The sequence below is a fragment of the Excalfactoria chinensis genome, chromosome 12 (genome assembly GCF_039878825.1).
Source record: "Excalfactoria chinensis isolate bCotChi1 chromosome 12, bCotChi1.hap2, whole genome shotgun sequence".
Taxonomy (NCBI): Eukaryota; Metazoa; Chordata; class Aves; order Galliformes; family Phasianidae; genus Excalfactoria; species Excalfactoria chinensis.
The window spans coordinates 9,301,657-9,327,376 of record NC_092836.1 but is presented as its reverse complement, the minus strand read 5'-3'; the positions used below and the strand labels follow the sequence as shown (position 1 = coordinate 9,327,376).

Genomic DNA, 25,720 nt, shown 5'->3' with positions numbered 1-25,720 from the left:
GGAAGTGCACACCCTGAGCTCCTCCCCGAGACTACAGCTCCCGGCGTGCTTTGCGTGCTTCCGGTGGCGACTATGTGTCCCATGTGTCCCGGCGTGCACCGCGGCAGAGCGGCGGGCTGTGGGTGCGGCTGGTGCTGAGCGGTTGTCGCCGGCGGACTGTGAGGGAAAGAGGCCGAAGATGTCGAGGAATGTAAGTGAGAGGCTCCTGCGGGGGATCCCGAGCAGCTGTCAGGTCTCGCCTGGCTCCTCCAGAGGGGTCTCGCCTCTTCTCCCCTCGCTGCCCGCACTAGCTTGCCATTGCTTGCTTGGATGCTACCCACAGCGCAGAGCTGTGGTGCGCCTCACACCCTGTTAGAGCTGTTGGTGCTCTGAGGTGGCAACGTCCGGCGTAGTGAGAGCAGTTTGTTCTCAGAGCTCTTCTAGCACCCCAAGGTGCCGTTATGGCAGCGTGTGCTGGCGCTCGGGATCAAAATGTGGTATTTATAGCTGTGCTGTAGCTGGTCTGGAATTTGGGAGTATTACTCAGTTTGTTGCTGGGTGTGGATACCAAATAGGGAACATAGAGACAGACTGGAGGATGTGTGAAGGGATGTGCTTTGCCACTGCTGTAGCCATTGTTTTCCTTAGTTAAGGTTTATTTACTGACTGTGTTTCTGATGTCAAAATTACAACAAGGCATTTGATAAGTGTGGGAAGGTTCAGCTCCAGTTCAAGTGGTGCAGTTTAGCAGTGGTGAAGCAGTTTAGCAAAGATAAAAAGCTCCTTTCAAAACAGACTGTCTGCTTTTATACCAACATTACGTTTTTGGTTTATCTCCAACAGTTTTCTGACACAGGAAGCAAAAAAGAACATGTCAAAATCACCAGTGAGGCCAAGCCAGGGTTCCTGGAGAGACTCAGCGAGACTTCTGGAGGCATGCTTATAGGACTTGGGACATTTCTTCTGTCCTTCTACCTTCTCTTTACCAATGAAGTAAGTGTTTAAGTGCTTGAAGTAAGTGTATCAGTGTTTATATACAGCTTTAAAATGGTAATGCCAAGGTGGCATTCAACTAGTTTTGTAGGTATAGGGTCACGGAAATGACTGTATTACTTCATCAGTGAAAAGAGGGTAATGCATCTGGTGAGGCTGATGCTTATTCTTGGGATGTAAGAATGAAATCACAGAGCCGTAGATGTTCTTGCTGTGGAACAGTGCATAATAGAAACAATGGCTGTGTATGGTGAGGAAAAAGATCCCAAAGCTATGAGCTCCTGGGGAAAGAGGCTGTAGTGCTATAGAAAGAAGCTGAACAAGCCAGCCATGTTCAGTTCTTCTGTCTCTATCTTGAGGTAACATAGGGAATTCATTTCTAGTGCTGTTAGGATTTTGTTAAAGGAACTCATTCAGTGTTGCAGAAGTGAGGGTGTTAATTACTCGTCACCTTGTTCTGGTTTTAGACTTGGAGGAAAATGGTGAATTTCAAGTGTGTTTTCAGATGATGAATGTCTGAGAAGTCCTTGGGGTCTGCAGATCACTTGTCTTCTACTATTTTCATAAGATAATGATGTGCCATTGATTCTCCACAGCTTGATTTTGCTTTTCGTGACTACAGGGACGAGCTTTGAGGACAGCTAAATCTCTTGACGAGGGACTTTCTCTTGTGATCCCTCTCGACAACATTCACAGGGTATCTCAACAGAATGAGGGGAGTCTGGTGCACTTAGCAGGCGTTCTGAGCACAGCAAAGGTAAGTAAAGCTAGCATCTTGGATATGGGAGAATTTCAAGTTTGGAGGGATTGGAGTGTTGAAATGCTCACAGATACCTCACTAATTCCTACTGACTTGTGTTTTCTTTATATTTCAAATAGCCTTTGTTTGATCCCAGCTATGGGCTGTCCATCCAGGCTGTCAAGCTTAAACGCAAAGTGGAAATGTACCAGTGGGTAGAATATGAAGATTCCAGGTGAGTGAAACAGGTCTTTAAAAGTTGTTTATAGGAATGTTGTATTAACAGGGTCAGTTGAAACATGTATTCTGCATTGAGCTGGTTTGTGTGTGTGCTATTTTGCTTCTTGTTTCACTCTTTTTCTTTACAGGGAGTATGAAGAAAATGGTGAGATCAAGAAAGAGACAAAGTACTCGTATAGTAAGTTGATCGACAGAAAATCCTTTTGTTTTCATGTGTGAAACTTTGGGCTTTCCTGTATATCTATCTTGATTTTCTTGAAAAAACATCTTTTTTTTTTTTTAAATTGAGAAAGAAAACTATTATAAATAAATAAGTAAATGTTATGTTTGTTTAGCCAAATGGCAGCGTTTTGAGAGTTTTAGTGTTCATATGAGCTAGTGAAAACCTCCAGCACCTTCTGATGTGTGTTGCAGTGTTTGGCAAATGCATTTTTGGCAGGAGGAGAACTGGGAGGATAGTTCTAATCTACCTGATGGTGGAAAAATACTCTGAGTCATTGTATCTCTGGAGCTTATTCTCTGTGCTTCATTTATCCACAACTAAAGCCCATGTACATGTAATGTAGGTGTGCAGTGATTTCTGGGTGTGATAATAAGAATTCTCCAGCTTAGTGAAGCATGAGACCGTGCAGCACAGAGACAGCTAAGGAGCAAAGCTAGTGGTGGGCGTGAGCTATGAGGAACAGCCATTAAAGAAAAGATGCAATTAAAAGCTATGCTCTCAGAACTGGTGTCCAGTTGAAGTCTTTATATTACCAGGTACCTATTGTTAACAAAATTAAATACTTAATTAGTGATTTGGGTAGTAGCAAAACACAGTTGTTCCCACTGTTTTCCAGGCTCAGAGTCACTCCAGACATCTCTGCCCTAGTTACTGCTTCAGGTTGCACTTGATGTCTTAAGTGAGGCAGGAAGCAGTGTGGGTGTGGGTTTAGAGTCACCCACTACTCTTTACTCCTCATTCTTCTTCCCTACCCCAGTGTGGGGACACCACATATGCCACCCCTGCAGCCCTCCACACAGCTACAAAAATCTTGACATATAAACCTGGTACACTAGACTGTGATCCCCACTCCATTGTTTAGCCAAACTCTCTTCCTTCATCTCTTCTCCTCCCTGGAAGCATAGAGCATTGTATTTAGTACAGAGACTGCTCAAAAAAAGGGACTCTAGATTTGTAGGAGTTGCAAAAAACCTAATTGTGCCTATAAGGAATGTGCTCTGGGGGTGTGGAGAGGATGCTGTGGCCTGAATCGAGGCAGTGCTATGCAGTGGCATGTAGGTATCTTTTCTGTCTTACTTGACTACACTGAAATCTGCTAGCTCTGGCAGAACTCTCAACTTGCTCCCTAAGAGAGGAGCCAGGAATTAAAGCCTGATCAGGGAAAACGCCAACAGCAAACCTTCCACCATGCAATGCTGAGTTACAATTTTATCCCTAAGGTCTTTTATGTCTTAGTCCCGCCACTCATCATTAATATATTAGGAGGTCAGATTTAAGTATCATTATAGACTATCCCATTGTGTACCTTGATTTAAAAAAAAAAAAAAAAAAAAGAGTATAATTTGGAACTGATTCATTGATTTAGAGGTGTCATCGGTAACTAAGATCTGAGTGGCAGTTGTTGCTCTCTTCTCAACCTTTATATTATTTTCCTTAGATACTGAATGGAAATCCGAAGTTGTGAACAGCAGGAATTTTGATCGAGAAATAGGACACAAAAATCCTAGGTAATTCACCACCTAGCACAGTCCCTCTGGGTTCTGTCAGTGTATCTGACTGATGATGAGAACTCAATGACAAACCTTCATGACATAGCAAAGTGGATGGAAACTCTTTGTCTTCTTGTAGTTGGGAGAAATTGAGACAGCAGTTCAAAGCTGCCTAATGCAGCCAGAATCCAACATTCCTGATGGAATACTGCTTATTAGTAATGGCTCTACATCAGGCTGCTATTTTACAGCTGGACCATGTGGATTGTGTATGGGAGAACTGAACGGGTTTTTCTTTATTACTTTTATTAGTCTGTTGCTAGTTCTTCTGTTAAAAATAGAGTGAGAATAGCAAGCATCCCACAAGCTTGCCATACCACTTGCATGCTGCTCTTCTAAGGCAGAGTGTATGAACTAAGGCTTATTTATAGCAATTGCCCACATATACTTTAATTCTCTGAGTTTAATCCTGATGTTTGACACGGTACCTTTTATGTGCTTTATATCAAATACTGTAAAGAAGTAGTTTGATCATAATTGTGGAACTAATCAAGAGCTCTTTCTGTTCCCCAGTGCTATGGCTGTGGAGTCCTTTACTGCTGTTTCTCCTAATGTCCAGGTTGGCAGCTTTGTCCTTTCCAAAGGTAAGAATTACTTTATACTGACTTTGTGTTGTTTATTCCAGTAGAGCTGCAAACTACACTTATTTCTACAATGGTGATTGTTACAAGTGATAATCAGGAAGCCAGCCTGCAAAAACTGGCTGTTCGACACCAAACCTGAGCTTGGTTCTTTGTTCTGCTTAGGCCTTGTGGATAAGATTGATGACTTCAAGCAGCTGAGCTTGGCACACCTTGAGGATCCACATGCTGATGTTACCCGGGGAGGAGATTATTTTTACCACAGCGAGAACCCCAGGCGTCCAGAAGTAAGATGAGAAAGATAAACCCAAAGCAGCAATTACTATTGTGTGAAAAAAGAAAGCTGGGGTATGTCCCATTTCTTTTTAAACATGTAAAAATTGGAGTGCAGAGCATCACGTAGGACAGGACCATTAATAAGCGTGACTCCCTTGCTGGAAGCTTCTGATCCTGCTTGTGCCTTCATTTTCTGTTTTTGTTTCTTTTTTTGTTTGCCTTGTTTTTAGATGGAACAACATAAGATGATGTTGGGAGGTGGTTTCTACTTCTGCCTTACTGAGAACAAAGTTTGTTGCCAGTTAGTGCTGCCTGCCTTTCTTTGCCAAAACATTAAATTGCAGGGATGAACGTAGGATTTATTTGATGTTAAAGTGTTCCTGCAGCTAAATCAGAGAGGATATTGCAAAGAAACATCTTAGCTGTCTTGTTTTGGCTATCAGCTAGGCCCAGAAAAAATGCAGCCTGGCTGTCCTACATGGTATCCTCTGGCTTGCCACAAATGTTCAAGACAAGTGATGATACAAGAAGTGTTCCTATGAAGAGTTTTCTTTCCTGCAATTCTCCTTTGTAAAGAAATCTTTCTCTGTTGATTTCCAATATTCTTCTTATTTGTAGGTGGGAGACCTTCGTGTCTCATTCTTCTATGCCGGTCTGAGTGGACATGACCCCCATTTGGGTTCACCTGATAAGGTAGATCTTCAGCTATTTGTGTTATCTGAGCTCTGTCCCCAACTCAGTAACCAGTAACATTCTTTGCCTTTCTTCTAAGGTGACTGTGATTGCTCGGCAGAAAGGCGATCAACTCGTTCCATATCACACCAAGTCTGGAGATGTTCTCCAGATTCTCTACTCTGGGGATCTCTCTGTAGAGGTAAGATATCACACCGTGTCAGTAAAGGGTTGAAATTGCAGATAGTGGTGCAGAAGCAGACATGGAATAAGCTTTAATTCTTCTTCAGACCTGTTTCCGAGGAGGAGATGTGAACTTTGTCTTTTCTCTGTGCTATATCTAATTCAAAGCATTATAGCCTGTGTTTTCTGTCCCAGTTTCTGCATGTTTTTGTGTTGCTGCAAAAAGCTGTACTTCACCTGCTAGCAGTATATAATTTGACTATAGTTACTTCTGTTCTTCTTTCCCTTTTTAGAGGTAGCTACGACTAAAGTAACTGTATTAAAAAAATAAGTCAGCTTGTGTTGCTGCTGTTGAATATCATTTGCTCTAAGAACTGTTCCTTTGTCTTCTCATTTTGACTTGATTTGATTTTTTTGTAGCCTCCCACTTATACACAAATATATGCTTTTGAAAAGGTTATACACAAAAACAGTAAAAATCAGGCTTTAATTAGACAAATCATAGGAGCTATCCACTCTTCAGCCTCTCTTAACAGAGAGTTTAGGCTTGTTTGAAATGTTTATTGCTACTCTGACTGAGAAAGAACCTTCAGGCAGTGCATAATGCTCCAGTAAATCCTGCATGCTCAGGCAATTTAGTGATTCATTGACTCCTTTTAGTAGATTGATTTCCATTAATGATTGCTTTGTGCCCTGCTGTAGAAGTCCCAGATGTCAGGAATTTACAGGATCTGCCAAAAGCAGACAAAAAGGCTTTTTTTTCTTTTTTTCCCCCAAGTTGAAAGGGAGCAGCAGTAGAATCAGCTCTCTGCTGTGAGCTCTGAATCTTCATTAATTAGAGTTTTAGTTAATTGGAAATGAACTAAGAGTGAATAAATTATAGAGTCCTCAGGCGTACAAGTTGTCAAGCAGACATTTGTGTATCTTTCCTGTGAGTGTTTTCTTATTTCTTAGCCATCTGTATGTGTATTTTTTTTTTTATAGAGGAAGAGGGGCATTTTTGCAAATAGGTGCTTTAAGTGCCTTAAGAAATGTACACGTACCTTTTATCTTTGCTTTCCTGCATGCTGCTTGTTTTCTTTCATGCACCTTTCCTTCAGCCATCAGTGGATCTTATTGCCTGTTCTGTCTTGCTGCAATCATAACAAAATCAGGTGTTTCTTTCATGTTACATGTACTTACTGCAGTCTTATTTTCCACAATAAAGAGCCCTGAAACTCTGTGCTTTCTGCTTGTGGTTACAGAGAGTGCCTGAGGATACATGTCTTGCTGTCTTAATTTAAATAAATGCAGCTTTTCCTTTTTGCTGCACTTTGAAATCTTGTGTAATGTGCTTGGCTGTTGATGTAAAAAAGGCCCTGAGGAATGAGCTCCAGTGTATCTTCTACTGTTGACTCTGACTTGCTCTTATATTGTACTGGAAAGAGTTGGATCTCAAGAGAACTTAAGCATCATTACATGCAGCCTGTTTTTTGCTTTCAGGAGGTGTTTCAGAAGGAGCATGAGAGTAACACTATGAAGACCTGGGCCCTCCGTGCAGCAGGATGGCTGGCAATGTTTGTAGGCATCAGCCTAATGACCCGGATTGTTTACACTTTGGGTAGGTTGGTGACAGCTAAAATGATTCAGAAATAGGACACTGTACAGATTATCATCCTATGTTGCTTACATGTGAAATGAATTTATTTGAAGGCCAGAAGGAATCTTGTTTCTTTGATCCTTGGTTGGATTCAGTCTGAAAGTCACTGTAGGAATTGTAGGTAAACAGCAGCTCAGCACTGCGTGGCTGCTTTGTGAAGATAAGCAACCACTTACCTCTCCGCCAGTCTCAGAAGCTCCCATCCCAGTGCTACCCAAAATTAGAAGCCAGAGCACAAGTTGGGCTTGTTCTTTCAAGTCTTGGCTCTAGCTTCTGCAGTCCACCCACTTTCTACACACATACAGGTGGTCTCCCCTCAACAGGTCTTAATTAGTAATTATGTAATAACCTGCCTTTGTATTCTGCAGTACTGTGAGCGCTGCAAAGAAAGTTTTGGTTATCTCTTTAATTTACAGGAATGCTGGAATAAGAGCTTACAGAAAAATAGGATGCTGCCTCAAACTTTGAACATCAAAGCTATCATTTCCTTTGGTGTTCTGCGCACTGTCATATTTTTTTTATTATTGTTGGCTGTATGCAGGCAACTGCAAGATCTATTATTGCCAGAAGTTGCTTTTAGCCTGCAAATATTCATTGCCCTCAACTTGCTCCATAGGTGCAAGACTAATAGTCTGTGCTACCTCATAAGCCTTGGATAAGACTTCAGACTTAATTTTGCACTACTTCCTGTCTAAAGAGATGAGGATGCTATTGTCTTAGATGTTACTTATTTATCAAATGTCTTGAGGATGCTCTCCTGAAATGCCTTTTCCAGTGCCCTTATGATAACTTGAGTCTGCCTCTTGATCACAATAGTTGGTGCGAATCCCAGACGTAAGCAAGGAGTCCTTGTAAATAAATGATGATCAACTGTTTTATCCCTTGTTTAATTCTTTCCACAGTGGACTGGTTTCCTGTTGTTCGAGATCTTGTTAACATTGGATTGAAAGCTTTTGCCTTCTGCGTGGCCAGCTCACTGTCACTGCTGACCATCTCCATTGGCTGGCTCTTCTACCGCCCTCTCTGGGCTTTGCTGATCGGATTGCTCTCCGTAGTTCCAATCGTGGTCGCAAAATCCCGTATTCCACCAAAGAAGCATCAGTGAGAAAGAGGTACTCGGGTTCTGCACTAAATCCTGGTTAGAAGCTTTTTATGTGCATTTCTGTTCTGGTTACATTGCTTACAGTACATTGTGCTTCAGCACTGTGAGCCAAGATTTGGAGAGGGGTTTTGAGTGTGGCTGTTGATAAACGTGTTGTCTGTGAACAAGATTACTATAGAATGCTGCTTGTAGGAATTCAGTGACACCGAGTTCAGGAAAAAGAAAACAAAAACATTTGGGAGCATCTGTATTCATTTTAAGTCAGTGTAAAAGTACCGTCTGTCTTTCACCTCTTACTAATTCACCCGGATTTGAGAACTGGCAAATTCTCATTGGCAGGTGGGGCACCTTGTATATTATGGACGAAGTGCCAGCTTCATCACATGGGCTTATGTGGAATCCTTAGGAAATGCGTGTGTGTACCTGCCTCTGACAATCCCTTCTGCTGCTTTTTCTCACTTGTACAATCATGTACGACTTTGGCTAAACTACTTGAAAGTGAATTGTTAAAGGAAAAACAACTTTTGACACGATACTTCAGTAACATTTATGCTTTTGAGCTCGAGGTTTTGAAAGTAGCTTGGAATCTCAGGTGTCCAGGTTAGCAGGGCTCTGAGGCAGGGAAGATATGTCAGAAAGCAATGACTTTCTTCAACTTTTAAAAGGGTCTCTGAAGCTGTCCTTGGTTAAGCACCCAGAATGCTACAGCTCTATTAAAAACACTGAATTGCCCTTATTTGAGTAGGTAGTCAGAGGTCACTCGTCTTTAATTTTAAAAATAAGACGTCCATGAGATTGAATAATGAACACATTTTTGCTTGGTTAGATTTCATAGACGTAGTAGCTTGAATTTTGAGCTTTATATCGTGTTACAACAGCTTCCTGTAGCGCTGCAATAGCTCAAGCTTACAGGCTTTGTTTCTGTAAATAGTTCTTGAGTTTAGAGGCAACCTTGTCTCTCTAGGGAGCTAGTTTGGCTTCCAGATGTGCCCTACCAATGTGTTTTTCCTTCTGTAAGTAAACATAATTTAGTACAAAAATAATGTCTTCAGTGAATGCATTTTGAAGCTGAATTATGACTGTATTCTCCATACCAAAGGAAACCTGTTTCTATGTATCTTCAGGTTAATGTTTCCTAAAAATGTTACCACATTAGAGGTCAGGTTTATAAATCATAAACATTTTGAGACGTAGTAATTCATATACGTTCAGTTATCTTTAATTCTTTTCATTCTTGTGGTCTAGCTTCACCCTTTCTGCTAGTGAAAGCAGCAGTAGTGAGTGAACAGTGAGATGCAGGGCAAGAAGCTGATCCCTGTTAGTGACCCCGGGCAGTCCCTATCTGCTGCTCTGTGACTTTTACTCCATGCACTCCTTTGGGGGAGAAAAACAGAAGTTTTGAATAGCTGTTCTACCAATGATGCAGGAAACTAACCAGCATTCGCATATGGGAGATGAAGGTGCAGTTTTTCTATGGAAGTGCTTTTTGTATATTTAATAAAATACAATTTTCAGAAGGTTGGTCTGTAGGCTTTTTCATTACCTTTAAGCACTGCTTATTTCATGTCCAGGAACAACATCCAAGTGTGTGGAGGATTAGTTTGTAACTTTGGATGAACAAGTTTTCCACTGTTGGTGGAGGCAAATGTGCAGTTGGGTTTTGTATCACCTGTAACCTCACAGCTGTTATCTTGTCTATGTGATTAATGATAAGGCTGATTACCGCCTGCCAGTGGTGTTACTCCTCTTTGCTCTTACTACTTAAGAAACAGTAGCTTCATTCCCTCCATAAGATCTGAGAAATATGGTCATTCAACTTGATTGGATTCAGGTGGGGTTTTATTTTTGCTTTTTAGCAGAGGCTTACTTATGCATTCAGCAGTGTAGAACACTTTCATCTTACATGCTCATCTACACACAGAAATGGTGTAAAACCAAAGAACATAATGTTTCTGAGTGTAGGTATCCAGATGGAGCCATAGCTCTGTTTCATTGCATGTATACAAATATTTCTGTCAAACCAACTGAAGCAGTTCCTTGCCTGCTTAGCCTGCTCTGTCAGAATGTGTATCTGCTTGTCAATACCCGTTCCTTTCTGCTTTGCTCTTCCTTAAATTGTATTTACTCTCTCATCTTTTGCGCGCTTAGTTTGAGAGAGCTGGCTGAACTCATAACTTCATGCATGTAAGTCCAGTAAGTTAGGAAGTGCTGACTCACTGTGGTACAGCTGCTTCCAGCTCCCTTTTGAAGCAGATGAAACATTACTGATGCCAACTGGACTTAGATCCCTGCATTCAAAGTACTCATCTTGTAACATACCCTGTGCAGCCACTGATCCTCTCCAGTCCACTGCAGTTTTACCACTTTATGTGAGAGGTTTTTTTTTTGATCTTGAAGTCTTCTATACAATCATGCCTACCCACCAAACTCAGTGTTTTTGTTTTAGAAGTCAATGGTAAAAAAAATAAATCAAAAAGATGACCTTTAACATTAATTCTGTGGTATCTTGGGACCTGGTTTGTGAGTTCTTGAAGTAGCACTCTTATAGTGCTTAGTTGTATGAGAGAATCCTGATAGATAAAATGAGCTGCTGCCAGAAGAGAGGAGCATTAATTACTTTATTTTGTTCTACAAATACGGTACAAAAATATATATATCTTTGAGATAGTTAAATGAAAGCCATTTTCTTGCATTTAAAGCCTTTCTCTGTACAGTATTCAGCAACAAGTAGACTGGATTCACCTCTATCTTTAAAGAGATGGTGTAGTTTCTTTTTAAAAATAGAGCAAAAGACAAAACAACATTTCTATTGCAAACTTCAGGAAGAGCTTGTATAGACTTAACATTCATCTCCTAGCAGCTTTCACTTGTTTAGGTACTGGATAACATTTACAAAAGCTGAGTTTCACTGACTTTCATTTCTGACAACAATACTTGGCCCAGATCTTCACGTTGGGTTCCAGAATCAAACTAAATAGTCTTGATAAAACTGAAACAAATGTGCATATTTTTGGTCGATTTAAGATGGCATATTTAATGTTAAGCTTGCAGTGAAGACAGGGCTGCTTCTTTCTAATGCACAAGATATCTGAAGACTGCAGAATGAAAAGCCAAAGTTGAGTTTGAACAAAAGGCACACGTAGTCTTCAGCATGGAAGTTTTCTGGTTCATCCAAGTCTCGACTGCATGCTGCACTCCACACAAGGTGTTACCACATGAGTTATTTTCCCCCTCTGTGATGGTGAGACTGGATCTCTACTGATTAGGATAAGGTAGAATTAAAACAAGGATGTAGTAGTCTCTTGACTAGCTGACCATGGACTATTAAATAGCAGCTGCATACTTCAGTTCTGGGCAATTAGGGAAAAAAAAACAGTATGGAAAAAATTGGGAAGAGGCAGTGCTAATGGAAGAAGTGCCTCAGAATGCATTTGTGACTGTGTTGAGTGATACAGAGGAGTGCAAAAAAGCCCAGCTGTGTACAGACGGTGATCTTGGAAAGTACAGCTGCACTTCTGCTTCTCCTGAGTTCAAGGATAAACAGATGAACTTAATTACCCACAATAACAAGAGATTCTTGGTGCTGAAATAGGTTGATCCCTGATAGCTCAGAAATGCAAATGAACAGAAGACTAAGTCTTTAACTGGCATTGGATACTTTTGTTGTGAGGTTCTGTTCTTGCTTTGGGAGAAAGCAAAGAAATGCTTGTACTTATCACAGTTTCTCAAAAGGAAATAACTGTGCTGCTTCTTCCTTCTTTTCTCGCTTGCTTTTTCTGGTTGTCTTCTCTTTCTGCTTCTCTGCCTGGCGATTTCGGGGCCAAGAAATTTCTACATCTCCTCCTGCAGTCCCTGAACTTGGGCCTTCTTCATCAGAGGAGAATCCTGCTCCTTTCTCTGTCTCAGATGCTGATGGCTCAGCCTGGAAAAAAACAAACAGGCATGAAAGTGGAAGAAGAGCTCTTAATAATCATTTATAGCTACTCTTTTCTAAAAAGGCTCATTTTCTATCACAGTGATTCAATGATATTACAGAAGTTGGATGCTCTGGTTTGGGCTTCTTACCCAAAGCAGTGTGTTTCTATTTATGGATGTCAAGCACTCTTTCAACAGCAAGCTAAGTATTTTTGGCCTGAGATGAATAAAAATAAAGAAGCTTTTAAAAGGTTGTGCTTTTCACCTTTCTCAGTAAGGAAAAGATTAAGAACTAAACCATCTGATTTCATAAGAAAAGGAAAAAAGCAGCCCATTGACCTTCTTAGCTATATCCTTGCCTTGGAAGAAAAGATCCAGGAAGGGAGGTATATGAAAATAGAAGAGCAATTTACAAACGATGCTCCTTTGGGCAAATGCTAGTCTCTTTTTAAGCGATAATTAATCTTTCATGGACACAACTGTGTTGGTTTTCTGGTGTAGGCTTTTTTTAGTTGCTTTTTTAGTTGCTAGTCAAATGTTAAGAGGAAAGAAAAAGCTTCTGAACGTAATTGCTTAAAAAAAAAATCTGTGCTCTTGTTGTGGAGAAATAACACATTGGAAATACTAGGAAAAAATTCTCTTGGTACAGAAAACAAAAGCACAGAGATGCAGAATACCTTGATGGAGAAGCGTTGCTTCAGTCTCTCTCTAATGAGAAGTCCTTTTGTCAGCAACTTCCAGTTTCCCAGAGCTCTCTTCTCACGCTTCTGTTATTGAAAAGAGAAAAAAAATACAAGTTCCAGTGTAATGATATTCACAGCAGATAGAAGTTTAAAGCCTTTAAAACGGAGCTGAAAAAAAAAAGAACCACAACTCAACAACATACCAACAACTTCAGTGTGTCACATTAGATTATAGACTGGTAGGATTCTTAGGAATACAGTGTGACAACGTGCCTGCTAATTATATGAATTACTGTCACTTTCCAATTCCTAACTATCTGAAATTACACTCTACTTCAGAGATTGCTGCACACTTGTTTGCACTGCAGTGCAAACAGAAAGCCCCAGGTGAAGCATTTGGGGAATGCAACTTGGCCTCTCTCCATCACAGAGTTCTGTTACATATGCAGCCTTCCTTTGATTGTCTACAGCTTAAATTGAATTAAGCAGTAATAAGGTGGCTGCAAAAATAATTCTCACCTCCTTCTCCTTCTTTTCTATTTCTGCTTGTTCGTTCTCCCAGGCAGCAATGAGCACTTCTTTATATTCTTCACAGACCACATAGCCATCAGTACTAAGAAGGAGAACAGAATCCCATCAGCTACTAGAAGAAAAAAGAAAGGGAGCAAATGCCTGCTGACCCCAACAACAAACAGCTGCTGACAGAATGGGATACTTGTTCAGTAGGGTGTAAAGATGTAATTTATCACCTATTCCACCCCCCAAGTGCAGACCCATTGAGCATATAAAGTCACTTCTGCATGCTAGGGCCACTGATGCTGCTACCACAGGTAGCTCAAAAGAGAAGGAGGATGTGCACAGAGTACACAACTTCTACACAACATCAACATTCATCACCTTAAACAAAGCACCTTTACATACACTGCGTGTGAGTAGCCACCATGGAAGTCAAATCCAGTGACAGCTTGAGCACAGTCAATGTCCAACTTCCGTGCCAATCTGTTCAGGTTGGGGAGTCTAAGCTGCACACAACCAACAGGTAACATAGAGGGCAGGAAGAGATAGACGTTTCCATATTCATTCCGAGGAACCTGGTATTGCAAAATGAAAGAGAAGTGAGGACATTCCTGCCTTCTGGAGAGAGGCTGAAATTTGCTGCAATTCAAGGTCTCTCCCCTCTTTCTGGCCTGCTGCATTCTACTCTGGTATTCTATTAGTATCCACACAAGGCACAAGCTAAATTTTAACTGCATGGTTGCCTCCTAATGTTCTCTGACCCAGCCTTGTTACTCTGGCTGTAATGCTGAGAACTAGCAAAACAAAGATGAAGTTGGAAATTAGATAGATTAGAAAATTGGACTTAGGAATAAAAGGCATCAATGACATTTTCACCGTGCCCTCCTGGGTTTATTTACCTCAGAATTCTTAAGCCTGAATCCAGATATTATTGACTGATCTCACCTTTAAAACGTGCAATTCTCAAAAAATAAAGCCCACAGCTTCGTAAGAAACAGTTTCCTTAACACCAGCCTTCTGCTTTCCTGGCTACCTTTCCATCCACTGCTATGGGTGGCTGATACTCTTCTGTCTGCCAGCGACCAAACAGCGCCAGGTCCGCTTTGTCCCGTTTTGCAGGCTCTGCAAGGCGTGCCTTCCTCGCCTGGTTGGAATAGCCCTTCACCATCTGTGCAAACACAATGATCAAACGTGGAACAGCACAGAAACAAGCTGTTAGTGATTTCAGACAGCAAAGGAGAAGACTCTGGAAAAGAAATAATGCCTACTTCCTGTCTTCGGTATTTATCCCTTATAAATGATAACACACAGCTACTGTGCACTAGGGAGCTAGAGTCCCACTTTAAGTGAAAGTCATAGGATGCTTCTGAGGAAGATGGAAAGGGTGCAGTTCTGCAAAATACCCTTGGGGTATAGACACAGTGGGTGAATGGAATCACAGCACAGCTACCACATGAAAGCAAGAAACCCACACCTGCTGACAGAAAGAAGACAATAAATAAAACAAACAACAACAAACAAAGCTAAGCTTGAACTTCAGAGAGCAGATGTTGCACAGGAGGAAGCCAAACCCACTTACTTTATAAGGCACTTCTCCAATCCTCACCACTCGAGCCTGCTTAAGCCAGGTGTCCTTGGAGTGGAGCGTGTGTACACAGTCTCTAAAAAGACCAAAAGAAAGCAAAGAGTTGCATCAGAGACTTCCAGACCGTTATTCACGTGCTAGGAATGGTTACAAAAATAAAACCAAAAAGTGTACCTAAGTGGTATGCAAATTCTGTCTGAGTAGCTGAATGTCTCATGCTGTCTGTGCATATGGCCTGAGCCTGCTGCAAATACTGCTGTGGTTGACACACAAACTAGCTTTAATTTGTTACAAAGATCACAGATAACTGTGTCCAGCACTCACCTCGAGTAAACAGCCTCTCCCCTGCAGTACCCTAGGATAACAGCTGACTCAGGATAGATGGCCTGGTATTTCAAGAGATGCCTCTTCAGTGCATACAGAGGGTGGTTTTTGTACTCTCCAATTGCTGTTGGTAGAGGCTGATCTTGAAGCTTAACCTGAAACTGTAGGAATTATGCAAAAAAGAGAGTTATTTCACAGCTACCTTGCACTAGCCTTTTAAGGAATATAAGAATGATTATAGTCTGGATTAATGGGAAAAAATATTAGGAAAATAATCAGATGAACCAAGGGACCAAAGCATTCTTGTTGCAGATAGACAATTAGCTGAGCACCCGCATCTATATATCTTAAAGAATCTGACCAAGAGGAACATCAGGCTGTACAGAAACCATATCATTAAGTTTCCAATGTGGGCTGCCCAGTGCTTTTGCTGTGCAGGTTAAACAGCCTCCATTTGATTACTACTTTAATCTTATCATTGTATATTCCCTTTAAAACTTACTCATTCTGAATATTTCAAGCTCAAATACAAAACTCCTTCCTCGTGGAACCATTCCTTATGATTTTTGCCTGAATGGGAATCCAGGGACTGGACCTATGTTATTAAATGTCCAACATAACTTATTATCATTTACCTCAGTTTCCTCCTTCTTGTCTCTGTCCACAAAGGGACTTCTATATGGCTGCAGTGTGTCTTCCCACCAGTCAGGGTCCACACGTTTCTTCCTTGTCGTGGTCATCCACACTGGGTCATATCTTTGTGTCACATCCTTGACGCTCCCATCATTGTCAAATCCCACAATGTAGGAAAGTGGCTTTGTGGCATATGCAAAGCACTGCTGGGGCTGGCCAACAATGCCATGAATGCAGTCTACACACACCCACCTGTCCTCACGTTCAAGGAAAACCTCTAGCCACTGGTCTGTGCCAGCCACTTTCTGTACCATCTGCTGCCCATCATCCTCATCACTAGAAATTATTTTGTTTCTCTTTCTCTGTGTATGAGGCAAGGTTGGAGCTGTGCTTTTTGCAGGACTTGGCTCAACTCCCACAGAATTTCTGGATAGCTTTGATTCTGAAGTCTCACTTTTGGGGCTCTTTATAGCCATTACCTTTGATTTCTGGACACCTTGTGAGCTTCTCCGCTTTTTAGAGACCGTTTCAAAGTCCTCATCAGAGATATCACTTTCCTCTCCTGAAATCTCAAAGTCAGAAACACTGCCTTCATCACTTCCACTCTCTTCTTTGTAACACACTTTGGAGGCCACTCGTCTCCGGCGATTGTTCTTGGGCCTGACCGGCACATCTTTTTCCCCTAAACCACTGTCCTCATTTCCAGTTTCCTTCTGTTCCTTGTTGCCTGTTGTCAGTTTTGACTTGTGTGTCCTTTTGGTCTCAGCACTTTTTGTTTGCTTTGACTCCTCGTTGTCTTCTTCACTCCCTGATGACTTCTCATCCTGTTTGGCTTTTTTGCAGGGGCATTTTTTTGCCACAACTTTGGGTGTTGTGCCTGAGCTCTCCTGCCCCTCAGATGTACTGCTGAGCGACTGCTTCTTGAATTTGCTTTTTTCCTGCAAAGAAAGAGGCCAGGTCACTTTTACCATGCATAAGAATATGAAAAAAAGAAGGAAAAAAAAGACTGAGGTCAGCATAAGGTAAATAAAGACCAAAGACTGACCGGCCACACGGTCAATTTGCTTATCTTGGGGACTTGAAAACTTCAGGCAAATGACTGAAGAGAGGTGTACTCCAGCAGTGTTTGCTGTGAAAGTTTTAAAGAAATTTAAAGCAACCAAATCATGAGAAGTCTTTGCTTAAACATACACACTAGGAGGTGGTTTGGATTTGCATCTGCTGCTATATAGACAGAAAACACTGTCATAACAGTGCTTCATGCAGTAAGTGATCCACCTCAAGTTACAGCAGCTAGAAAGCTTTCTCACTCCTTTTGGGGAGCAACCAATGAGGGAATTTTACACACCAAACAGAAACTACCTTTGCCTTTGTCTCCTTGAGAGGAATGGGCTGTAAGGACAGCACGAGGCGACACAGCAGCTGCAGAGCTCTGAGAATAATTAAAAATATCTGCAAAAGATAAAAATAAAATGTTCAGTGTTTTGGTTTCTGTTGTTGTTGTTTTTTTTAAGGTGTATGAAAAAAAACCCTTGAAACTCTTTCACATCCTGGGTTCTGTCAGAAACCATTTTCATTCCTGTCTTTTACTCAGTGCTGTAGACACTGACATAGATATGTAGCCCAGATGCTATAGCATCAAAGCACTGTACTGTCTTCCCTCACTCTTACTTATATTATAACAGTGACAGAGGTCCAGCTGTGAACTCATAGAAGATCCAAAGCCTGAAGAGGCTAAATGACTCACCCAGATCCCATCTATCCTCTGCTTTCCTCTCATTCTTGTAGCAAACTGAGTAAGATTTCTCTAAATCCTCCCTCCCAAAGATAGCCAAGGCCATACTGTCAACTGAACCCAGAAGAAACACCAGCTATTCAGAGAATGTCATTACAGTCCCAACTGAGTGGCTAGTAGCTGTGAACTGCCACCTGCTTTCCTGCATGGGACTTAAAAGAAGCTGCCATTAGTAAGTGTCTAAGCAAGGCTTGCATTGTCTTTACCTCTTGCCGCAGGAGGTAGCATTTTGTATTTACACAGCACGGTTGCAAAGACATCACAAAAACCACTTCCTATTCTGCAGCACAGAAGCTGCAACATCCCAGTATATCAGCAACAGGGCAGAGCTGCAAGCCATGCACCTGCAAAGCAGCAGCTCTTTCAAATGTTCTGTCAATTTTATCTCCTCTGTTTCTTCATCCCTCGATTGTTTTACCGAAATCTCTGTACAACTCGAAGCAACTGACTCCGCTTCTTGTCTTAACCCAGTTCCACCAGAGAATGACTGCAGAGCTTAAGTGTTTTCTTTCCAAACCTTGTCCTCAAGATGCACTAAATCAGAACTAAACTCTGTTGGTATCCAGTGGTGACTCTGATAATAACCAACTACTAGCCTTCTAACTCAAAGATCTGTAAAGAGTTTCTCTGGCTGCATGTAAATCCAAGAATTTTCTTACTTAGATTAGTACTGCAGGAGAAACCTATAAACTGCTTTTCCTTGACTAAAAAGCAATATGAAGAAGCCACAGCATACTTATAAACAAGTCGTTCTGTGCACTATGCAAAGCCATCCACAGAACAAGATAAACCATGCAGTGGTACCAACAAGAAGTTTCAGTTAATATAGTTCAAACTGAATAATTTAATCACAGGATTCCATATAAAACTACAAAAGAAAAAAGAACAAGGAATCGCCTAACTCACCAACTTGTTTCTCCAAATTAATCCCTTAAACACCACTTTGTTCGCAAGGATCCAGCATCCAAATTCAGCAACCAACCCTGCACTTCCCAGTCACTTACATGAACCAACTCTTCATCATCTCGTGCAGCACAGATGGCAAAGCGCCTCTCCAAGGTCGACTGAAGGGGCTCTCCTTTTTCAGTGGAAAGCTCATCATTGACAGTGAAGGTTCCAACAAACCTGAAAGGTGAGATATCCATTTATTGTCTGTTGTCATGAATGTAGTCTTAAACTTCATAGTTCATCCTTTCCTTCTTCACAAAAAACACTCTTGTGTTTAAAATCAAAACAATCAGTGAAGAACTGTAATTACATGTACCCCTGTCCCTATATTCTATGTGACAGTAGGACTAGGAGAGAGTATATTACCATTTCACCAAGTTGGAAATGTAGAGAAGATCCACTTGGCTTGCAGGAACTTTTGTGAAGTGTATGGGGATGATGGATAGACCAATTGCATGAAGATCTGGCTGGCTGCAGATCCTGTTCCTATAGAAACCATTTGCTAATAAACACAAGAGGTGAACCTGAGAGAAAAAAGTTTCTATAGTGAGTTCACAAGAGATGTTCTTTGCTGGAACTACTGTCCATGGTGATGACCAGGATGCCTCTACTGCTCCTTTTGATAGGCAACAACGAAACCTCCCAAGCACAAAAAGGATGGGCACAGGACTGACCAGTGTCCCAAGGCAGTAAAGCCTTGCAGTGCCTGTCTGTGTCTCCTGTTCTAGATCCGACGGTTTAACCCAAGTAGAACAAGCAGATGCACACCATAGAGAAATATATACCCTACTTAAATCTGCTTTCATTTAGATGTTTACTAATTCAGTGACTGACGATTCTAAGTTACAGTTGAGGAGAAGGCTAATGAGCATCTGTCAGGAATACAACCTTGTTACTTTTTCACTTCTAGCCACGGCCCCAAATTATTTTATTCAGAACCTACTTTCTTTTTCATTACATATCAGTTCAGAAATCTCAAGCACAATCTTTTCTTTTTGACCAGTACCTTATGTGTGTCCTCACGAACTTCCTTAGTGAAACGTTTAATCATTCTCCGAACATAAGTCTCAAACTCAGCTTTCCTTTTCTCTCTGCATAAGATTAGAAAATAGAAGGATGTTATGGTTTCCTGTGTATCTGCCTTCCTAAATTCCTGAGCTGCTCTCTACTGCCTTCTGTTTTTACCTTCTCTGTCTCTTCTTAAGTTGTTCTGGGGTTTCAATCTCTATCTCAACAGGATTGCTCGGCAGCACAACTGCTGGATGAGCAGCACCTTCTTCTAATTTATCTATGAGAGGCTCCTGGAGTTCTGGGAAAAAACAAACAGAATGTTACTAGATATTGCATGAACAATGAATAATACAGCAACAAATAGTCAAATTCAAAGCACTACCTTCAAAACAGTAGTTGTATGTTTCTTTCCTACTTTGGAGCTATTCCAAAGTGTTGCGAGATAAGAGACTATAATACAGATGTGCACATGAAACATACTCTTAAGTATGTGAAGTATATAAAATGAGGAATGGCTCAAAAAGCAAATTAGAAAAGGACCTGTTGCATACGAAGATGTTTACAACTAACATAGGCATGCAGTTGTTACCTTCCACATCCTCCCATTCATCTTCACTTTCATCATCATCATCATCATCATCAGTGTTGTCTTCATCCATCTCTTTTTTAATAGGAGATTCTCTCTTCAACTTTACCTCCTTCTGAGGGGCCTTCAGTGAGTCACTATTAAAATTACAAGAATGGTTTTAGCATCAGGAAGTGCAGGGGTTTGTTCATTTCAAAATGGAAGGGAAAGAAAACAAAAATGAGGAAATAAATGAAGCACCATCTCTGCATCAGTAACAACAGATGTACAGGTTTTAAGTATTTGACAACTGAACCGTGTGTGTGCCTGTAAAGTGAGCAGTCTTTGTCATGAATAATTACAGGCTTGTTGAACAACAACATTTCAGTCCATACACCGGTCCTGGTTCTAACAGGCTGTTTGAATGAAGATGACTGAACTTAAAAAGAAAATGACCCATCTTTCCTAACAGTTTGTATGTGTTCATTGACTCATTTGTCTTTACTGAGACCTCATAATGTACTGGGATTGGAAATGCTCGTGTTTCACTACACTAACACCCAACGATTTGGTTGGCCAGTGAAATGAGACCAAGCAGCTTTATCTTCTCATTAATACACTCCCCATAGAGATCTCCACAGGAAGACAATATATCTCACAGCGATGTTTCTGTTCATGCTAGAGGCCATAAAACCTCCCTATTCTTATGTAAAAATAAATGAAATGCTATCTTTCAATTACGATACTGATTGAAAAGGCTCAGATATTTGCTTCCCATGTAGACTAATGACATGTAGACAGATATTAGACTTCCCATGCCTTCCTGAGACCAATCCTGCCATCAGTGAGGCAGCACTTCTGTACAGCTGTGTGTCACAAACTAAACTGGCCTGCCAGCTTAACGTAACCCCTTCATGTGAACATGTACAGCAATGGGCCCTACACAGCAACCACAGCATCCAACCCACAGTGAGGTACAGAGAGCAGCTCTGCAGTCATCACAATGAACAACAGCTAAGCTTACCTGCATGTTTTCTCTTTGTGATGAGCCCCTTTATTTTTAGGATCTCTCTCATTTTCTCTTACTTGCCGTTTTACCCCTTTTTGTTTTGAAGGTTTATCTGCTAACTTGGCAATTCCAGCATCACTGTCTTCCTCCTTCTTCCTAGCTGCAACTCCAGCTCTGCTCTTCTTTGCAATGGGTTTTTCCTCTACAAAATCACCTGCATCGAAAAGAAAGAAGTTTTCTCCAAGGACACGACCTCATCCCTACGGATACCCGAAGCGATACCTCCGCAGGCTCCAGCGCTGAACGACTCAGCGCGCTTCCAGCCCTGGCCCGGCCCGGTCCGTCACATGGGGCCGCTGAACTCCAAGCTGACCGACAGCCTCCCCCGAAGCAGAGCCGCTGCAGCCCCAGAAGCCGGGCCTCCCATACTCACCCTCCTCACGTTCGTCCACACCGTCCCGCCGTACTCCCGCTCCTCCAGGCCGCCTTTTGCCGGCAGGCGCCTGCGAGACCGACGCTTTGCGCTTCCTCGCCATAGCGGCGAGCACGCCCCGCCCCCTCCGAGGGGAAGAGGCCGGGTCATAAAGTATCGCGAGAGAGCGCGAGAAGCGGTTTGAAAGATGGCGGACGAGGTGGACCAGGTGAGTGGCTCCCTGCTTTTCTTAGGGCGAGCGGCGCTGCTGCGGCCATTCTGGCAGCGTGGTGAGGGCCTGAGGAGAGAGCTGGTGGGCTGGTGTCATGTCCGTGTGCCTTCGCTTTGCTGTATGCCGTGCTGCCGGCCCATTGCCGAGTTGGTTTGCGCCATGCAGGCTGTCTGCTTCTGTGTGGACACTGGGACTTGAGGGAGGGTTTCAGAATGCCTGCTCGCAAACTGAGGAGTGAAGGAGTTTGTAGGCCGCTCGTGCTTGAATAACTGGTTGTTTCGGTTTTGTTTTCAGCAACAGACAACAAATACCGTCGAGGAGCCCCTCGACCTCATCAGGCTCAGTCTGGATGAGAGGATCTACGTGAAGATGAGGAATGACAGAGAGCTCAGAGGCAGGCTGCATGTGAGTGCCAATTCCAGAATGCTGCCCCGGCCCAACCAGGCAGCAGGCTGTGCTGTTATGTGCAACCATTTGTTATGTTGCTGTAGTTTGCACAACAGCAACACTTGGTTTGTGCAGTGTTCTGCCAGAGATTCAAAAGCTGCATTTTGTTTCTCCTTGTCTGTTGTCTTCTAAATGATTCCAAGTGATTTGTTCCCTTGATTTTGGCTTTTGTTTCCGTGTCTGTGGAATAAGTAATAACGATGCAGGCATCATCTTGTAAATGACTCTCAACTCTATTAAGATGGAAATAGGTGTATCAAGCAACTGTCTTGTAGGGCAAACCCAAGGACTGCTGGGATGTGTACTCAGCTGGATTCTCTCCGAACTTCATTTGTTCTTTGTTTTCTTTTGAGAATGATGTTTCTTAGTGAGACAAACTGTTGTTTTCTGTTTGGTCATGTTATCCTTTGGGAACGTGGTGCTGTGCTGAGGAAGAGAATCAGTTACCCATGTGTTAACTGGGCCTCAGATACATTTGAGAACAAAAAGGTGAGGACAGATCTGTGATGCACTGGCATAATTCCTGAGTTCCTTTTGTAGGGTGTTTGGAACACGTGCTTAATTAAAATGTTTGTATTGTTTGAGTTACAGCTTTCATAGCTATAGGCAATCAGTCCCAGAAATCTGGGCTGATAGCAAATAATATTCAGTTGGATTAATGCTAATGACAAGAATAAGTGTGCCCACCTATGAGAATTTGTTCATGCGCTTCAGAAGGAGAGTTTCAGCAAATATAAGAGCCTTCTTTATGCTGTGGAGTACTGCATGGGTCTGTTGGCCTTCATAGTTAAAGTTACAGCTGATAAATCATGTCCACACATGATACATTTTGGCCCAAATCAGGTTAAAATAATTTTGTTTGAGTGTCTTGTTAGAATTGTGGTTTTAATGAGATTGTGCTTGAATTTTGGAAGAAGTAATGAACTTTGTTCCTACAGGCATATGATCAGCACTTAAATATGATTCTGGGTGATGTGGAAGAAACTGTAACAACAATAGAGATTGACGAAGAAACATATGAAGAGATTTATAAAGTAAGAGCTTCAGTGTATTTACCTCCATAGAAAACTTCTCTCAGTCTAGATTGTCATGTTGTCAAAATAATGTGTTGATAACTACACGTTTTGGACTAAGGTCTAGCAGGTGTTTTAGGCAAATTGTTATGAAAGCACAAAGGACGTCCAGGTGCTTGTTGATTTTGATATCTTCAGCAGGACAGGAAGTTGCATGTTTGAGCTGATGTTTGTTGGTGTTTTGTTAGGATTGAATTTTGTCATGTGCTTAACAGATGTGTTCTGTGTACTTCTCTTTTGTAAATGTAATCTTTTCTTTGCTTCTTCATAGTCTACCAAAAGGAATATTCCGATGCTCTTTGTCAGAGGTGACGGCGTTGTGCTTGTAGCTCCCCCACTGAGGGTTGGCTGAAGCAACCAAGGATTGAACCTTCTTGGAAGGTTTCAGGCTCTTGGACGATTTGTTTTGATCATGTCTCAAAATTGCATACATATTTTAATAGAATGTTTTTGCCTATTCCTTGTGGAAGAGGAATGAGTTTTTCTTGCAGAAAGTACATGTCAGCTGAAGCAGTGTAAAAACAACCTCATTTTCCCCTAATTAATGTAACTGCTGTAAATGAGCTGTGTGTGACATAAGTAAAAGAACCGTGTTTTTTCGATCTTGGGAATAGCAGTGTCTTTTTTTGTTTGTTTTAAATAAATTTGGTTTACCTTTCAGATTTGATGTGTTATGTTTTTGTTGAAAAGATGATTTTAATGAACTTCTATAGTGCTACTGCTGTATTAAGTTGTGATATGTGGCTTTGCTTCCTGAGAAAGCAGTGACTTGTATGGTGTTTTGATTTTCGTCCCTACTGAAGTTTTCCAGATTGATGTTTTGGAGGAGGGCAACACTATGTTGGTCTATGGTGTACTAATTTATGGTTTTTCTGTGTTCAAATTCTGTAAACATATCCTCGTAGGAGGGAAATTGTGTGTCCTACTTAAAATACATTGATAGAATAGAATTTTCACAGCATTTTCAGATACTTCTCTTGCAGCTTTGTTAGCAGAGCAAAGCCTAGCAATACCATGTGTAGGAAACAAATTGAGCTACCTGTTTTATGCATTCATTTGCCACCATTTGTAGCCATTTCCAGTTCTTGAACATATTAAATTCTGTAGAATGCCAAAGATGCTTCCTGGTTATCAGTGGGTGCACAAGAGCCTTGTACACTGCTATTTTTAATATGTAGTTTCTCAGGCCTTCCTGTTTGCACTTTATTCTCACACCGGAAGGGGAATGAATGCTTTACTTGGAATAGCTATGGAATGTTTTACGAGTATGTTTGAAAGGCATATTATAGACATAGACTTGGGCATTTCTTGACATACCTCAACACATGGCTTTATGAACTTGCCTGGGTTCTTAGGCATATTTAATCATCAAAAGCAGCTTGCTTCGACACTGTCCTACAGTTAAAATCTTCCTATCTTAACCATGTCTAACTTGTGGCAAGGGTGAGAAATGCAAGGTGACTTTTTTTTTTTTTTAAAGTAATAACTTATTTTGGCAATAAAATAGATACCCTTCAAACTCTGGCCTTTAGGTGTCCTTTGTTCTCACAAGTGCCCTCTAGCATTAGGATAGCTCAAAGGAATCACAGAATCACAGAATTGTAGGGGTTGGAAGGGACCTCTAGAGATCATTGAGTCCAACCCCCCTGCCAAAGCAGCTCCCTACGCCATGTCGCACAGGTGGGCATCTAGGCGGGTCTTGAATATTTCCAGAGAAGGAGACTCCACCACCTCCCTGGGCAGCCTGTTCCAGTGCTCCGTCACCATCACTGTAAAGAAGTTCTTGCGCACATTCGTTCGGAACTAACTTCCTATGCTGAAGTTTCAGCCCATTTCTCTTAGTCCTGTCCCCACACACTACTGAAAACAGACCAGCCTCGCCACTATGGCTCCCACACTTCAGGTATTTATAAACCTGGATCAAGTCCCCTCTCAGCCTTCTTTTCTCAAGGCTAAACAGACCCAGTTCCCTAAGTCTCTCCTCGTAGGGGAGATGCTCCAGGCCCTTCACCATCTTTGTGGCCCTCCGCTGGACTCTTTCTAAGAGATCCCTGTCTTTTTTGTACTGGGGAGCCCAGAACTGGACACAGTATTCCAGATGAGGCCTCACCAGGGCAGAGTAGAGGGGGAGGATCACCCCCCTCGACCTGCTGGCTACGCTCTTTTTAATGCACCCCAGTATGCCATTGGCCTTTTTGGCTACAAGGGCACACTGCTGGCTCATGGCCAACCTGTCATCCACCAGGACGCCCAGGTCCCTCTCAGCAGAGCTCAAGGGAGTGGTATCTGATGCTGTTGCTGATAATTAGCGTTAATAGTGAACACAGCCTTTTAAATATTTTATCATATGTGGATTTCTTGCACTGCATTCTAGAAAGCTAGAATGTTTGCAAGA

The 25,720-nt window shown here is 41.8% G+C and overlaps 3 protein-coding genes across 5 annotated transcripts; 2 read left to right on the top strand and 1 right to left on the bottom strand.

Moving 5' to 3' along the window:
- The first annotated feature begins 43 nt into the window (after window positions 1–43).
- TMEM43 (transmembrane protein 43) lies at window positions 44–10,663 on the top strand. 2 transcript variants are annotated; one of them, XM_072346953.1, is made up of 13 exons: window positions 44–190; window positions 823–972; window positions 1,595–1,729; window positions 1,852–1,946; window positions 2,080–2,129; window positions 3,613–3,682; window positions 4,238–4,308; window positions 4,471–4,592; window positions 5,200–5,274; window positions 5,354–5,455; window positions 6,919–7,036; window positions 7,978–8,187; window positions 8,517–9,688. In XM_072346953.1, the coding sequence occupies exons 1-12, from the start codon at window positions 179–181 to the stop codon at window positions 8,178–8,180; spliced, it is 1,203 nt and encodes a 400-aa protein (XP_072203054.1). In that variant the 5' UTR covers window positions 44–178; the 3' UTR covers window positions 8,181–8,187; window positions 8,517–9,688. The 2 variants fall into 2 exon arrangements, with proteins under 2 accessions (XP_072203054.1, XP_072203053.1); XM_072346952.1 differs by having other exon boundaries at window positions 7,978–10,663.
- Window positions 10,664–10,776: 113 nt separating this feature from the next.
- XPC (XPC complex subunit, DNA damage recognition and repair factor) lies at window positions 10,777–21,791 on the bottom strand. Of its 2 annotated transcripts, none has more exons than XM_072347457.1 (16): window positions 21,595–21,791; window positions 21,177–21,375; window positions 20,177–20,310; window positions 19,762–19,885; window positions 19,583–19,667; window positions 18,943–19,100; window positions 18,633–18,753; window positions 17,196–17,285; window positions 15,836–16,771; window positions 15,201–15,361; window positions 14,871–14,952; window positions 14,325–14,459; window positions 13,697–13,866; window positions 13,295–13,388; window positions 12,770–12,859; window positions 10,777–12,099 (listed from the first exon to the last, which is right to left on the bottom strand). In XM_072347457.1, the coding sequence occupies exons 1-16, from the start codon at window positions 21,695–21,697 to the stop codon at window positions 11,893–11,895; spliced, it is 2,889 nt and encodes a 962-aa protein (XP_072203558.1). In that variant the 5' UTR covers window positions 21,698–21,791; the 3' UTR covers window positions 10,777–11,892. The 2 variants fall into 2 exon arrangements, 1 of the variants encoding a protein (XP_072203558.1); XR_011905129.1 differs by having other exon boundaries at window positions 10,782–12,099; window positions 13,295–13,418.
- Window positions 21,684–23,985, top strand: LSM3 (LSM3 homolog, U6 small nuclear RNA and mRNA degradation associated). Its single transcript, XM_072347458.1, has 4 exons — window positions 21,684–21,802; window positions 22,100–22,210; window positions 23,191–23,286; window positions 23,597–23,985. Exons 1-4 carry the CDS (start codon window positions 21,782–21,784, stop codon window positions 23,675–23,677), a joined length of 309 nt encoding a protein of 102 aa, XP_072203559.1. The 5' UTR covers window positions 21,684–21,781; the 3' UTR covers window positions 23,678–23,985.
- The last annotated feature ends 1,735 nt before the right edge of the window (window positions 23,986–25,720 follow it).